At 40.4% G+C, this 18,164-nt stretch overlaps 1 protein-coding gene across 1 annotated transcript in view; it reads left to right on the forward strand.

Moving 5' to 3' along the window:
* Nucleotides 1–9,643: 9,643 nt before the first annotated feature.
* B4GALT5 (beta-1,4-galactosyltransferase 5) overlaps nucleotides 9,644–18,164 on the forward strand; it is a 28,765-nt gene continuing 20,244 nt past the window's right edge. Inside the window, exon 1 of the mRNA XM_075176415.1 lies at nucleotides 9,644–10,529. Within this exon, the coding sequence (XP_075032516.1) occupies nucleotides 10,424–10,529 (106 nt within the window). The 5' untranslated portion in view covers nucleotides 9,644–10,423. The remainder of the gene's footprint in view (nucleotides 10,530–18,164) is intronic.

Genomic DNA, 18,164 nt, shown 5'->3' on the forward strand with positions numbered 1-18,164 from the left:
ATCACTGACTAAGTTCCCTGCTGTGCTGAACACTCGTTCAGAATACACACTGGAGGGTGGGCAGCTTAGGTATTGCAAAGTAAGTTTGTACATGGGTCTCCAAATTGCCTGCTTTTCTTCCCAGTAAGGAAAGGGACTGACTGACATTTCCATATCAATTACCTCTTGAAAATAATCCTCCACCATCCTTTGCATGTTAATACTCATATTGGATGGAGTTATGGGCAAGGTCACACATTTTTTTAGAAAAATCCTTCAAACCAGCCCAGATGTTAAACTGTTCTGGTCTGCCCTCTGCGTCTTCCCTGCTTCTTTTTGGAAAATTCAATTTTCTACGAGCAGCAGCTGCTTGAGAAACTGAAGGAGGACACGTCGGCAAGCCAAGGCCCAGTTCAGCGGACAACTTGCTGAGCAATAGCTCCTTGCAAAAGTCCCCATCTCGTTCCTTTTGAAGCAAAGACTCAATGTAGGTCTTAAACCTTGGATCAAGCACTGTGGCCAAAACGTACTGATCCGAGTTCAAGATCTTAATAACCCGAGGATCATTGTGAAGCGAATTAAGTATTTGATCGACAAGGCCAACATACTTTGCAGAATTGCTTGCTTTTTATCTCCTCCTTCAGTTTCTCAAGCTGCTTTTCCAATACTCTAATTAAAGGAATGACTTGGCTCAAACTAGCAGAATCTGCACTCACGTCACAACTTCAAATGGTTTCAGCACCTTACACAGCACTGAAAGGATTCCCCACTGTGCAAGAGTGAAATACATCCCCCCTCCTTTCCCAATGTAATGGCTTGTGCAATACGCTTGGATGGCTTTGCGCTGTTCCTCCATCCTCCGCAGCATGTACAGGGTGGAATTCCACCTAGTTACCACCTCTTGCTTAAGTTGGTGACAGGGCAAGTTAAACTGTTCTTGGAGCTGCTGCAATCTCCTACATGCTGTGGCAGAATGCCTGAAATAGCCTGAAATCTTACGGACCACCGAAAGCATCTCCTGCACCTCACGGTTATTTCTTAGGAAGCTCTGCACCACCAAGTTGATGATGTGAGCAAAACAGGGAATGTGCTGGAAATCACCCAGCTGTAATGCTCGCACTATATTGTTGGTGTTATCAGAAATGACATATCCTGGGGTGAGTCCAAGTGGTATAAGCCATGTATCAATGACATCTCTTAGTTTGCGAAACAAATTGTCAGCTGTATGCCTGTTAGTGAAGCCAGTGATACAAAGAGTGACCTGCCTGTGACAAATGTTATGTAGTGGTGTACATGCTGCTGCTGTTCCTGCTGGTGAAGGTGAATGACCAACCCAGTGGGCTGTCACAGTCATATAGTCTTTGGTTTGACCACTTCCACTTGTCCACATATCTGTGGTTAAGTGGACAGTGGGCAGAATCTCTACATTTGTACACACTTTTTGGTAAAGTTGTGGAATAGCTTTACGGGAAAAATGGTGTCGCAATGGAATTCTGTAACGCGGACACAAAACCTCAATTAACTGTGAAAAACCAGCTGTGTTTATTGTGGAGAATGGACGCAGATCTAACACTAATATGGCGTCTGTGGTTCGCTTAGCGACTGGATGACTGCTGTCATATTTGCTTTCCCTAGCAAATGATTGTTTCACAGTTAATTGTTGAAATGTAGGACTGCTCTTTTTCTTGGCCTTCCTCTGGGCTGACGATTCACCCCCAGCAGCAGAAACAGCAGCAGCAGTGGGACTAACGCTTTCTTCAGAGGAATCAATAATAGTGCAGGAGTCATCCAGCCTTAATAAGTGGGATGCAGGGCTAACTCCGAGCGCTACTGAGGATATTGATGAGGATGGTGTGGTGGGTGTATTTTGTAGCCGTCGGGATGTCGGTGAGCGGAGGGTCCTAGCTGATGATGGAGTGCTTGAAATTTTTTTGGAAGAACTTTCAGCTTTTCCTAACACTTTGCCATGAACTCTCGTCAAATGGCGTAACATAGACGAGGTTCCAAGATGGTTAAGGTCCCTCCCTCGACTGACTGTGGCTTGACATACACTACAAATGGCTATACTGGATTGGGGTAGAAATAATTCCACACATAAGAAGTGGATTTTTTTTGGTTTATGGCCTGGCATGACAATGGCCTTTTTCTTTTCACGTGCCAGAACTGCTGCCACTGGTGCAGGACTGACACAAACATCCTCATCCTCAACAACATCCTCATTAGCGCCCTCGTCGCCTACACAAATCTCCTCATCATCCTCTTCTATTTCCAAAGTGGCATCCTCGATTTGTGTAACACTCGGGCTGTTCAGGCACACATCAGCAGAACTGCTGAAAGGGTCCCTCTTTATGGGTACACTAACAGAATGCTCGCGATTAGACATCCCACTGTTGGATGGACTCTCCACAGGGATTGGTGTCATTTGTGATTCAGAGCAAACATTATCCTCTAATGCCTTACTGTTATCTTACAGCTCGGCTTTGATGCGTAACAGTAGTTGTGTACCACTTGTAGGCTCGGTAACATTTTTTGATCTGGCACTAATAGACAAAGGTGAAGGCCTCATTCTCTCTTTGCCATTGCGTGTGTAGAATGGCATGTTGGCAATTTTTTTTTTATCGGCACTTAACTTTTCCTCAGTTACACTTCTTTGGCGCTTCAACACAGTAAATTTTTTTGGGGTGTGTGGTTTTTTTACTGATTTCAAAAGACTGTGTAGTTTGACATCGCCTTTCCCAGATGACGTACTGGGAACACTACCATCAGGACTGGTGGCAGAACCTGGTTGCTGATTCTGCTCATATGTGGACTGCTTTGAATCCATTATGAGCCCAAAGCACTTGAGCTGCTACAAATTGTTTTAGATACTGCTGACAAATATGACTTTTGACAGCCAGAAAAATGAATGCAAAAGAATGGGGGACACCCCAAAAGCACTTCGGAGTGTTATATATTATTTTTTTAGTCTGCTCACAAACAGGACTTTTGACAGCCAGAAATATTAATGCAAAAGAATGGGGGACACCCCAAAAGCACTTGGGAGAGCTACATATTATTTTTTTAGACTGCTGACAAACAGGACTTTTGACAGCCAGAAATATTAATGCAAAAGAATGGGGGACACCCCAAAAGCACTTGGGAGTGCTAAAAATTATTTTTCAGACTCCTGACAAACAGGACTTTTGACAGCCAGAAATATTAATGCAAAAGAATGGGGGTCACCCCAAAAGCACTTGGGAGTGCTAAAAATTATTTTTTGAGACTGCTGACAAATAGGACTTTTGTCAGCCAGAAATATTAATGCAAAAAAATGGGGGACACCCTAAAAGCACTTGGGAGTGCTAAAAAAATTTTTTCAGACTGCTGACAAACAGGACTTTCGACAGTCAGAAATATTAATGCAAAAGAATGGGGGACACCCCAAAAGCACTTGGGAGTGCTAAATATAATTTTTTTAGACTGCTGACAAATAGGACTTTTGACAGACAGAAATTTTAATGCAAAAGAGTGGGGGACACCCCAAAAGCACTTGGGAGTGCTAAAAATAATTTTTTGAGACTGCTGACAAATAGGAATTTTGACAGTGTTATGAGCGTTTTGTCGCTATCCAATAACGATTGTCGAATCTCGGTTTGTGTTTCCAACAACCAAATATTTATTCTCAAAAAGTAGCAGAATAATTCAAGCGAAATAATAATAAGTACAGCCGTTACTTATCGCAGGCGCTCTGGATCCAGTGAACAGTCATTCAGTCCTGAAGTCTGTGGTCTAGGTGACTGAACACTAGATGAGGAGCTGCTGCTTATATGCAAACAGAGATACAGTAAAACAATGCAAAGGTGTGGCTTGCTTCTATTGGTCCAGGCATCAGGAGGGGCAAGGGGGTTGCAGATAATAGGCTAGTTTCAGCTCAGGAATCCAAAGGAGGGGGTCATCTCTCCAGGGGATGGGTTTTGATCTTCCCGCCAAGATTTCTAATCACAATAGTCCATAATTCCTTAACATTAATAACTTGCGTATGCACTCTGCGATCCCTTCGCAGAGTGAATCGGACAGTCGCAAATGTGAAGGGGATTAGTATGACACCACACATGACATGATTCCTTCAACGTGTACCATATGTTTTACTGATATGCATATAACTTATAATATTACACATAAATACTAATATATTTCGACATAAATGACTATGTGTTGCAACTACCATTAATGTGTACTATTTTACAAGTGTGTGTGTTTTTGCGAATGTATGTAAAAGACTAAATACTGTTGTTGCCACGTGTTGCAGCTGTGTATGCCCTTCCACGCCGTAGCATGCCGTACTCATCTTTTCAAACAAAGACAACCAAGTTTGCTCGATTTTAATTGAAATGACTTTATCCAATTTGCTGACTTCGACAACAGCCAGAAATATTAATGCAAAAGAATGGGGGACACCCCAAAAGCACTTGGGAGTGCTAAAAATAAATTTTTGAGACTGCTGAAAAATAGGACTTTTGACAGCCAGAAATATTAATGCAAAAGAATGGGGGACACCCCAAAGCACTTGTAGTGCCAAATATTGAAAAAAAAAGACTCCTCTATCCTTCTCTCTTCTCTATCAATTGTTATCAGAATTGATATCAGAATTGGATGAAGAATAAGGTATATTCTCTGTCCCTGCTCTAATCAGCCTGTGACTACACCCTGCTCTGTCCCTCTGTCAAATAGCGATGGATTGCTGTGGAGGCAGGTATTTAAAATTTTCAATTGTCGCGAGAACCAAGCCCCGAGATCTGACGACGTCACGATGACGTTTGGCCTCGATTTGGAATCCGATCGGGCGGGAGAGTACCGAGCCTGCTCGGCTCGGTACTTGGATAGGCAAAGTTCGGGTGGGTTCGCTTCTCGGGGAACCGAGCCTGCCCATCTCTAATCCAATTGCACAGCACTGGAATCAAGCGTAAGGATCAGCCTTTGTGTAGCTTTCTTAAGGGCTATAGAACCTACCCCACTAATGTATTAAGTCTGGGGTTTGTCCTGTGCTGATTCTGTCAGGGTTTAGAAGAAGGTGAACAGATATGACTCACTGTAACTCTCCTGACTGCTTATTTCTACAGAGAAACTAAGATGTGTGACCTGTAATTTCCTTTTCCTCATATTACCAAACACACTATTGTAGCTGTACAAAAACTCACCTGTTTATTCAATGAGTCACTACAAGATAAGAATGCAATACTGAGATGAAACTACACAAATTCCCATAGGTTTCATTCATTTTATTTAATATACACCTGTTTACACTACATTCATGACATTTTATTATGAAATATATTTTTACTATTACAGTCATATCCCATATTATGAAATCTGAATTTGAAGCTCAGGTGACCCAATCGGCGCCTCTGTAGTTTTCACACATTAGATTCTTGATTTGGTAAAAAATAATATTTACTGTTTAAAATGTAGTCTGAAGGAGCCAAATATGTTTATGTACAGAAAACAACAGATATTTCACCCAGACAATGAACATCTGATACAATCTGTCTTTATGCAGCACTTTGGAGGAGAGCTTCTTGTCTTTAGAACCTAAAAGCAATAAGGTTAATTATTTTTCAGCATTTCATATAGAAATATCTAAAGCCTTTTATTGTTTGTGGGAGATGATTGTGCTGGGGGTAAAGTATGAAAGCTCAGTACCACTCCTGCTTGTTCTATATGAGGGTTGTATTGCTCAGTATCTACTCTTATTCTGTATATATGTACAACTACAGTACCACTTTTTGTGATCTGTATGCTGGATGTAGTGATCAGTATCTGATATTTACATACCATTTTTCAAATGTGTAAGGAATTTGGCCTCATTTGATTCTGTCTGCCCTCCAAAAGTATCTATATTATTTTACAGAGAAAAAAGTAAATATAATTTGCTCTGATGTGTCTGTACGTGTAAAATATGTTGCATTCTCAATGGATTGAAGGTCAGTGGTTTAGATAAGGGAAGAAGGACAGGAACTGAGTTCAATTAGAAACTACAGATGTCTGTGCTTAATAAACGTCCAAAAATAATTTACATTTTAGATGTATTTCTGGTTTGAGGTTTGAGATGTTGGGGAGGGGCTACAGCGTGCACCCATGGCAAACGGATTGATCAGCTATTGGAACTGCACTGCATTCTATGTTAGTACATAGAGCCCCTTGTATCTAGAATCTTTTGGCTTAAATTTATCTAAACACAGTACTACTGTACAGTATTTTACAAAAAGAACAGCACTGTATAAAACAGAAGACCTCATGTACCAGGTGCACTGGTTCATAAACACAGAAGTCCAATTGTACAACATACACAGGACATACGGTCACCCCCTAAGGTTAGAGGAGAGGAAATTTCACAACCAGCAAAGGAAGGGGTTCTTTACAGTAAGGGCAGTCATGATATGGAATTCATTGCCAGGGAAGGTTGTGATGGTAGATTCAATAGATATGTTTAAGAAAGGGTTAGACAAATTTTTAGCGGAAAAGTGTATCCAGGGATACAACCGCTAATTAAAATGAAGGATAGTAGTGGTGGATATAGGGTAAAAATAGGACTGCAATATTGAGTCTGGGGGGATTTTCACAATTGAAACAGATTGGTAGTTGCTTACTCTGGATCAATTTAAAATATAAGTGCAGGATCGCAGAAGATCCAAAATAGGTTGAACTTGATGGACTGGTGTCTTTTTTCAACCTCATCAACTATGTTACTATGTTACAAAGCCCACTGGTGCACGCCCCAAAACACCATGGTGCAAAAGTGTAAATGTTGCATCAAAGACCAACAGTCTACCAATTTAGAACCACTCCTTAAGTAAAACATTTCCATTATTCAGCTAAAATTCTGCTCAGCTTAGCATCATTTAAGTGAAATTGGAAGGCACAAGATGCATTTCATTAAAGGTATCTGGTTGAGCATCAGGAAATCTCATTTCTGGACTGCTCCACAAAACTAGGTGCTCTGCCTCATACTTAGCAAGGAATGCACTCACTCTGCCTAACTCCTACTCCTTTGTAAACACCATAAACATCTTGCTCCCTTAAACCATATCCTTTGGCAGAAATCTAGGCACACCTATGCAAATCAGTGGCATACAGTGTCACCAAAGAGGATTTTCCACTGTGTCATGGCCATTTTCAGCATCATAAATAATGCTCAGAGTGACAATACATTTTAATAATGACTGAAGCATACAGTCATTGTATATATATTCAAAATAAGAACAGGTAAGGAGGATTACATTCAGCATACAGAGCAAAAGCAGTGGTATTATACAGTTGTCTCTACTTACAAAATATAGTAAAATAGTGAGAATTATACCATGTACACAGAACAAAAGGAGTGTTACTGTGCAGCAGTCTATAAATGCATAATAGGCACAAATATTGATACGTACATGCAACATATAGAATAAGAGAACTGGTAGTGTACTGTTTTCCTTAAATATGCATACAGAACTCAGGCATAAAACACAGAAAATTACTAGGTGCACAGACATATTTATGAGTATCCACTTTTTCTGCTGGTACATCAGTTGTATACTGCAATTTGTCCTGTATTTACACATGTACTTTTTTATTATGCTGCTCATGCTAAGGTTAATGGAACACGGATGCTTTGTACATGGGTCTAGGAAACTCCACACTTATATGAGCCTGATTCATTAAGAAATGTGAATACCAATACATGCCATATTTTGCGCATGCTCTGAAAGGACTATATGCCAGTGAACGCAAAGTATATCCAATTCATCTTTGAACGCAAAGGATACTTCTGACAGCCTACAATTTTCAAGCGTGCAAACGGTCGAGAGAAGGGGCGTATGCACTTAATTAATGTACAGTAAGGGCGTGCAGAGGTAGAGCGCACACACATCTGCCCGATTCAAACTCGGGGCGTCTCTCAGGTATGTGATTTTTACCCGTATCTCTTGCACCAGCTAGGACAGGTATAATTGCTGACTGCAGTGATGACGGTTGCATAAGCATTCTAGAACTTGTGTTTACAATAAAGAAAAATCATGTAAAAATGCAATTTATGTACAGTAGACATATACTGGAAGTAATAACATTTTAATAAATAAATTTCATGTAAAAAAATAAATAAAAAAAATGTAATGTTTTTGAGTAACGATTATGGGCCAGATTCCTTAAAGTACGCAAAACGAACATATTTTTTTCTTTAAAACGCAGATAAATCAGACATACACACATCCTTATTCAACAAGAAGCGAATGTAAAGATACGTCTGTTGATGAATACGGGTCTAGGTTCGCTCTGCTCTAACAGGCAATATACTGCAGGATACGTCAAATACATATGTGGAATGTAAAGCCACAAAAGCACAGAAAAAAAAATCAATTATTGTCACCTGTTAATAATATAGTCATTAATGCCAAAACATGTAACAATTTTTTTTTTCATTTTTCCCCAAATAATACATTTATTAGAATGTTATTAATTTATATAAAATGCATTTTTACAGTTGCTCCTGATTGCAAACACATGTTCTAGCATGCATATACAACCGCCATCACTAGTAATTGTCACTTACATTAGACCTGTAGCCAAAACAGGTGGTAGCGATATGATAGAAATACATGTACCGTTGAGATGCCCAACACTTGAATTGGAGGTTGCTGCGTGTACTCGAGCTTGGAACGTCTTTACTGTACATTGACAACCAATCCCTTCCCTGTTACGCCCCTGAAATTGTAGCCTATAGTAAGAGTCCTTTGCGCTTGAAGTTGAATTCCACATTCCTGCGTTCTCTGGTGTTTGTTTCTGGGCATGCACAGAGCGATTTATTACGCAAAATACAACACGGATCGGCATTTACTTGCCTTAATGAATCAGGCCCTATACTATTAACAGGTATAAAGGTATTTTATAATTTTATTTTTGTATGTATTTAATCATTTTATTTGTATCTGTGTGTTCTGATGGAACTATATATGCATATGCATTGTGCTATCGGGATACTGCAAGTGCCATATAGGCAGAGCGTACTTATACTCATATTCAACTATTAAGGTTTCTTGAGATACTCTTGTTGAATATGGGTGTACCTGTGTGTAATTTCTGTCCAACACATACGCCATCTATGTGCAGAGTTACTTTGGCTAATATAACTGGGTGAACAAAGTTTCTGTGTGTAATTAACCTTAATATTGCAGGGTTTCGTGTTCGGACAAAGGCTCAGGCAGTAACTTACTAACATGGTGCAAGCTACAGTAACCCATAACAACCAGTCATCAGTTTTCATCTGTCTAGTGCAAGTCAGTTAACGAAAGCAAATGTCATATTGCAGATTTGCACTATGTTATAAATAAATCATTATGGAAAGAGAAGTTGCTGGAGTCGGGTCTGTAATTACACACCAGTTCCATTCAGAAAAGATAACAGATAATAAAACAAAGTCATAGGCACCGTGTAGGTAACATTAGCAATAAATGGAAGTGTTCTTACGTTCAGACCAGTTCCTGTTATCTGCTGCAGTTATTAATTTGCAGAAACTCCCTGCCAGTCGCCTGTCTTTGTGATTAATTGTAATACATAGGAGAGCCCGCCCACATCGCCTCTAGCCACGCCCACCACCCATATCTACTGCCTCCTTGGCACGCCCATTTCACTGTGGCCGCACCTCCTACATCTGCCTCCTATTTCACCCTCCCTGCTTCTGTCATTCCATAACCATTCATGATAAGCCCTGCCTGGCACTAGGGGAGCCCCCTCTTCTCACGCCTCCACCTTCCTAGCACCCACTCCCCAAGGCAAATCTCAGGGGTCACCACCGTGTCACTTACTGCTAGTCTGCTGAGGATCCACCCCATTTGCATATTATTCTGGGATCATCCGCTATTCGGTTCTCGTCTGCAGTCATCTGTGCCACCATCCTTAAAATCAGGTGCCCCCACTGTTATTCGTGGAATCATCCTCCAAATTAGGCGCTCCCTGTAATCTGTGGAAATACACTCATTCATTTGCGGAACCCCCTGTGATCTGTGCAGCTACCCTCCTCCATATCAGGAGTCCCCTGTGATCTGTGGAAATACCCTCTTTATACCAGGAATTCCCTGTGATCTGTGGAACTACCCTCCTTAATATCAGGAGCACCCTTGTGATCTGTGGAACTACCCTCCTTAATACCAAGAGCTCCCTTGTGATCTGTGGAACTACCCTCCTTAATACCAGGAGCTCCCGTGTGATCCGTGGAATTACACTCCTTTATTTCAGAAAACCCTCTGTGTTCCTCGGAATTAGCATCCTTCATATCAGGAGCCCTTTTAATTCGTGGAAATTGCCTACTTCATATCAGGAACCCCGTGATCTGTGGAACTATTGCCCGATATGTGGATGTGATTCCCCTCTCTCTAGGAACTGCACTTTTCCCATATAAATTGCACATATTTAAATACCCTTCCCTGCCATGAGGAAGAACCTCCGAATTCCAAATCGTTCTCTCCTAGCCATCCTGTTTCTCTTCTCCTTGTCTTCTTCCTTCCTTTATTTTATCTACGCTGCTCCAGGCATAGGTAATAGCCATGTGTATTACATTTTCTCTACAGTGTTGACATAAATAGATACATTTTAGCACAGTATGCTTAATATTATTTTATAGCATAACAGTTAGTGCATCATACGGAGTATGGTGGTACTTGACAGCATGAGATCTCTGCCCATAAAAATTGTGTTTGATATAAGCAGACAAGAGCCATGCACATTATATTTTTTTATGTAATATCACTAGGAGTAGAACCCTGCACATTATACTCTGCCTGGAATATTAATAGATGTAGAATCCTGCACATTATATACTGCCTGTTATATTACTAGGTGTAGAGCCCTGCACATTATATTCTGCCTGTAATATTGTTAGGTGTTGAACCCTGCGCATTAAACACTGACTGTAATATTACTAGGTGTAGAACCCTGAACATTAAACACTGCCTGTAATATTACTAGGTGTAAAATCCTACACATTATTTACTGCCTGTAATATTACTAGATGTCGAATCCTACACATTATATACTGCCTGTTATATTACTAGATGTAGAACCCTGAACATTAAACACTGCCTGTAATATTACTAGGTGTAAAATCCTACACATTATATACTGCCTGTAATATTACTAGATGTCAAATCCTACACATTATATACTACCTGTAATATTACTAGGTGTAGAACCCTGAACATTAAACACTGACTGTAATATTACTAGGTGTAGAATCCTGCACATTATATACTGCCTGGAAAATTAATAGATGTAGAATCCTACACATTATATACTGCCTGTGATATTACTAGATGTAGAATCCTACACATTATATACTACCTGTAATATTACTAGGTGTAGAACCCTGACCATTAAACACTGCCTGTAATATTACTAGGTGTAGAATCCTGCACATTATATACTGCCTGTAATATTACTAGGTGTAGAACCCTGAACATTAAACACTGCCTGTAATATTACTAGATGTAGAACCCTGACCATTAAACACTGCCTGTAATATTACTAGGTGCAGAATCCTGCACATTATATACTGCCTGTTATATTACTAGATGTAGAACCCTGACCATTAAACACTGCCTGTAATATTACTAGGTGTAGAATATTGCACATTATATACTGCCTGTAATATTACTAGGTGTAGAATATTGCACATTATATACTGCCTGTAATATTACTAGATGCAGAATCCTACACATTATATACTGCCTGTCATATTACTAGATGTAGAACCCTGACCATTAAACACTGCCTGCAATATTACTAGGTGTAGAATCCTGCACAATATATACTGCCTGTAGAATCCTGCACATTATACACTGCCTGTGATATTACTAGATGTAGAACCCTGACCATTAAACACTGCCTGTAATATTGCTAGATGTAGTACCCTGCACATTATACACTGTCTGTAACATTACCAGATGTAGAGCCCTGCACATTAGATATTGCCTGTAACATTACCAGATGTAGAGCCCTGCGTATTAGATACTGCCTGTTATAATACCAGATGCAGACCTGTGAGCATTATAGATTCAGTACAATATTATTAGACCTAGAGGCCTGTGCATTAGAATGTGTACATTACGAGACAGAGCCATGCCCATTGTTTATTGGGTACAATATTATTAGATGTAGAGCCCTGCACATTGTATGCTGCATGTAATACTTCTAGGCGAAGAGTGCTGCGCATTGTTAATTATGTACAATATTACAAGACTGAGAGTCCTGCGCATTATAGATTGTGTACCACATTACGAGACATAGAACCCTGCGCATTATACATTTCGTACAACATTACGAGACGTAGAGCTCTGTGCATGATAGAATGTGTACAATATTATTAGACTCCCTGCACATTACATACTGTCTATAATATTACTAGACTTGCAACTTTGTGCATTATATATGTTCTATAACATGTAGAGCCCTGCGCATTGTTTGCTGTCTGAAATATTACTAGACTTAGAGCCCTGTGTATTTTATGCTCTCTATAATATTAGAGGTAGAGTCCTGTGCATTACATACTGTCTATAATATTACATAACCTAGAGTGTTGTATATTATATATTGTATATAATATTACATGTGCAGCATTGGGCATTGTATGTTGTATAACATTACTAGATGTAGAGGCCTTAAATTGCATACTGTCCATAATCTTATTAGAGGTGCAGTCTTGGGCATTTTATACTATTATTTTATACTTTTTTTTGGCGGGGGTGGGGGGGGGGTCTTGCAGGGATCTCTTGTCAGACTAATGAGAGCTCCTCTGCAAAGTGATGTGTAATGGATATTACACATGAGTTAGCAGGGTACACGCATCCATGGAATGACATTCTCTCTCATAGAGGGGGATGGGAGTCTCCTCTGTATGAAGCTGTAGATATGAAGGGATCTTTTCAGCTTTCCTCAATCACCATCAGTGATTGCTTGTTATCTCTTCTTCCTCAACACTATAAGTTCAATGTCATGTCCATTGTGGTTAATCCAGTCATACTCCACCCTATGTCTACTCTGGAATATAATGTTGTAAATGTCTAGAGAGGTGATGGCATTGGATATATGTCAATGTCTTTCCGGACTGATATTACAGCAGGTGTCTAGGCACTTGCAATAGATACCCCTGGTTGGGGAGGGGGCGGGGGGGAGAGTAAATGGATTCAGTGCCGGAAGGCTTCTGTACTAAATTCACATTTGGTATAATACAGCTTGTTGCCAGTGTCATTTTGACGTATACAATATATCTGCCTCCTGCAAGGTGTCAGATTGCTATAGGAGGGAGGGTTGTGGTGTGGATTCTGAGAAACGCCTGGGGAAGTCACCCTGATGATACCTTGGTCCAGCGCTCTGGTTAGCAGACGGTACACAGCATTTCTGTGCAGTTGGCTTAATATTTCCATTATAATATTTTCTACCTGTCATATTTGACACTTAAAATACTTTTATATTATATATAATGTTTTCTTGTTTTCCCTACTCTATTGTTAATTTTATAATAGTATGTTTTCAGTGCACTTACATTGTATTTTATACCTCTCAGAAAATACAAGAACCTTGAGGAAATGTAGGATTAGTTCTACTGCATTTACCAACTTGCAGCGCAGGGGCCTCATTGTGTAATTCAGGTTATAGGACAGGTACTGGAAGCTGCCTAGACTATTAACAGGATGAATAACCAGCAATTCCTCCAGTGTATAAGTCAGTGCCACCAACTGCGATATCATACCAAGTGTCACAGAACTCAAACTGTTAACTTCAACTTCTGTTTGCGCAGGCAGGTGGAATCACCTTACATCAGTGGGAGGGGGGGGGGGGGGAGTGCTGTTTTATAGAGCTTTTTGCTGGTTTCCATATCAACCAGAGAGAAGCTCGATGATGACTTAGGCCTCAGATCCACTGCTGTTTTTTTAAGTTCGTTTTAACATTTGTAAAATGCATATAAACCATTGTTTTTCGTTTTACCTTAATCATTGGCATTTTCACTTGGATTATGTCCCATTTGGAAAATGATTTTCAAAATACCACTTTAATTGTTTGTGGTTATCGTGTTTAAATGAATCAGGAAGCATACAGTGAGCTTTAAAACACAGAGTAACCCTTGTTTGCCTGGATGGGTGGATGGTATTATTATTGTGTTATCCTTAACTAATACCTTGTAGTATTCTTGAGTCAACCACATATCAGTAGTTCAGGCTCTTCCACCTCAGGATCCATTATATATTGTGTACAATATTACTAGATGTGCACCCTTGGGCATTATGTATTGTCTATTATATTACTAGCTCTGTGAATTATATACTATCTATAACATTACTATATCATTTTGTGCATTTTATACTGTCTATAATATTACTAGATGTGGAGCTCTGCACATTTAATAATGTTAATAGAAGCAGAGCTGTAGGTGTCCCTGCACATGCAGTTTAGATAACAGGAGAAGGATGTTATGCAGATACAGCAAGTGTAGCGAGCGGTACACAATTACCTCTTAAGAAAGAATGGACATCAGGGGGTAAATGTATCATACTCCGGTTTCTTCAAGTCGCCGGAAATCAGCGAGATGACAGCTAAAATTTAAAGCGGCGCTGAGTTGTAAAGGGAAACTTGCGTTTACAAGGCAGCGCCGCTTTAAATTTTAGCTGTCATCTCGCCGATTTCCGGCGACTTGAAGAAACCGGAGTATGATACATTTACCCCCAGGTCATCATACTAATCGTCTTATAACTTTGATTACTTGACAGCATTTTCACATCACATGACAGTAGTAACCTTGTCTTTATATTAGTACTGCAGCTTTAAAATTTTTATCCAGATCTCGCTCTGTGGGACTCCCCTCTCTACCCCCATTTCCCCCCTGACTTTCTCTCTAAATCCCACCCACCCCCACCTTTCTCTCTAACCACCCCTCCTTTTCTCTCTCACCCCCCCCCCCCCAACACACACCTGAGAAAATGCTCAGTTTACCCTTTCTACATGCAAAATCACAATGCTTGTTTAAATACTAGGGCGCTCCCTCCCAAATAGAAGTGCCCTACTCATTCACCCCTACCATGGTGCAATATCACAATGCTCATTTTACTACCCACTTTTCCCCTCCTAAAGAACAGTGACCCATTTTTTTTAATAATGGCCACTTGGACCTTGCTCACTTACTCAATATGTATAAAACTTTCAATTTTGCGATGGCACTGGGAGTCCTGCCAGAGCTGGAATCCCCTTCTTCATGCACAATATGGTGATTCTGGGTCAGTAATAGGGGGATGCCACAGCTGTTCTCCTTTCAGCCACGCTGTTTCGGGAAACAAACCTGCACTAGTGATTGTGGCATAACTTGTGTGAAATGCCCAGATTACCATCACCCGTTTTTATGGGTTTTTTTGACAAATGGAGGAGGAAAGGGGCCCTGACCAGTATGCTGCCTAGGGCCTCATGGCGTCTTAATCTGGCTTTGACTAACATTACTATACAATTGTATTATAATTATTAATCTCAATATACACATTATACCCACTTGTTAATTAAAAAAGCATCCCACCCATAAAATGCAGAAATTTTATAAGTCCCTTTTCGTCCCCAAGTTAAAAAAAGGATGTCCAAAAATCCTATATCTAGTATAACTGTCAACTTTTGAGATGTCCATTCAGGAGATTTGGAGGGTGGTGTCATAGCAGGGTGGGGGGCCCGACTTGATGATGTGACTAGGGTCATAACAACGAGATGATGCAAACTGTATATATATAAATATATATGCATATATATATATATATGTATATACACACACGCGCACACACACACACATATATATATATATATATATATATATATATATCCCTAATCCTATAATACTGTCTACATTTGAATTGTCAACCTAATAATAATGTTGATGTCATTATTGTCGACCTTCCAACTCTGCCTATATTTGTGTCGACCATGTAAATGACTATCATGTAACTGTCGAACATATGTGTCACACCCTTTTGAGATACAGTTGGGTAACATCAGCGGCGCACAGAGGATTGTCCGGGGGGGGAGTTTCCCCCTGCCGACCCAAAAAAACCAAAAACAACAAAACCCAGAGAGAGCTGCTGCGCATGCGCAGCAGCTCCGTTTCGCCAGCGCTGTCCTATACAGCAGCCGCGGTGCTGTCTAAGAAGCGTCTGCGGCGGTGCTGTATACAATACAGCACCGCCGCGGACGCTTCTTTGACAGCGCCGCGGCTGCTGTATAGAACAGTGGCCACTTAGTTAGCGCAGGGGGGGGTTTCTAGAGACTCAGAACCCCCCCCTGCGTGCGCCACTGAACATGTTAGTCTTTTTCTCTGGTTTAGCATACAATAGAAGTTCAACTTTTGCACCATCTTTTATCAGCTATTTGCGTCAAATCAGCCTTTCCAGTGTAAAATCTCAACAAGGAGGTCTCCCAAGAGAATATTATCTATGTCATTGAAGTGTTATCTAGGCCGAGACCATGATTTTCAGAGCATAGTGGTGATCCATTCATTTGATCCATATTGTAATCCTGCTGTGCTTTGTTAACCATTGGGTAAACTACATGTGAGCTGGTAATATTGAATCTGGTGGACTGTTTTATGAGCAACTTTGCCTTATGATGAAACCATGAGCTGTCTTTTCTGAAATAACTGTTTATAAAGAAATGTGTGCTACGATGTTACCATACAAAGAGGCTGCTATGTGGTTACAGCAAGTCCCAATTCTTGCAAGTGTAGATCCTCAAGTGATTGGTTGCACAATGTCTTATTGATTAGAGCATTCAAAATTTGCATTCACAATGTCATGTGTCCTTAAAAAAATAAATTGTGACAGAGAGTACGTTTATGGGTAGAGATGTTGACATCCACCATTCTTTTTCCATAGTGATTAAACTTTTTGAAGTTTAGTGTTAGCTCTCTGTTATATATATGATTTAAGCTAACTACTATATATGGTAATATGAAATGTGACCTTCACAGAATTGATTTGGACATTTTCATGAGGCAGATTAAACAGATTAATATTCTGCAGATTGCTGGCCTGTCTGCTCCACTGACGTCAGCTTTCTGGAAGACCTTCAAACATGACGTTTTGTGAATTAATAACCGATGAGTCAGTGAGTGGATGCTAAAATCCTCACACCAGAACACTACAGTACGTATAGTTACCAATAGTCCCTATTTTCAGTATATTCTGTTATTTAAAAAGATGTGCTGGGCAGTTTTTGACTATTTTAGCATCCAGTAGTTGCTCAGTACCACTTATTTTCCTCTTTTAGCTTGGTATAAGTAGAAGAGGGTATATTAATTAGTAGCGAACTGCCTCAGTGAGGAAGCCAGGCCTAAAACTTATTTTTGCAGTGCGAACAAAAATAAACAAATCGTTGAGTACCATATTTCCTGGAAGTGTGTACAGGAGCACATCGTGCGAGGCTCCCCCGGCACTTTGCGGTTATTTGACTTTCTCCCTTAGTATCTCTACTTATTCTCTGTTTATGGACAATGTCACAATACTACTTGTTCTGCATGCAATTCCCAAAATTCGTTGTTATGCTTGGTGTAATTGCCAATAACTTTTGTTCTCTGTAACATATAAGGGCATACTTGCCAACTCTCCCGGAATGTCCGGGAGACTCCCGCATTTCGCTGGAGTCTCACGGACTCCTGGGAGAGTGTGGCAATCTCCCGGATCTGCCCACTTCCTAGTGAAGTGGGCAGATTTAGGTCCAAACCGCAGCGATTCACTGGGAATCGTGGCGTTTGGCCCTGTCCCCGCTGTAAAATGATGCGTTTTGCGTCATTGCCTCACGGGGCGGGGCCAAAGTGACACGATTTTCGGAGCCCCGCCCCCTGCATGCCCACCTTCACCGGCAGGCTCCCGGATCATACTTGCCATAAGTTGGCAAGTATGTATAAGGGTACTTAACAAAGGGAAATAGTTGGTGATAAATATGGTTCCAGAATCTGTAATACAGATCTTTGATGCAAGACCCCACAAAGCTGTTAAGATATTCTTCTTTGACTGGATATATAAGCAGCTGTGTCATGTTTAACCGTTTGATCTGTCTTTGGTATTGCAAGCTTGTAATACTTGTTACAAGCAGTGTATTTATTTGTGAAGTAACGATGAGTATATGTTTATAAAAAAAAGTTCCAGGAGCAA

This window comes from Mixophyes fleayi, chromosome 6, assembly GCF_038048845.1.
Source record: "Mixophyes fleayi isolate aMixFle1 chromosome 6, aMixFle1.hap1, whole genome shotgun sequence".
NCBI lineage: Eukaryota > Metazoa > Chordata > Amphibia > Anura > Limnodynastidae > Mixophyes > Mixophyes fleayi.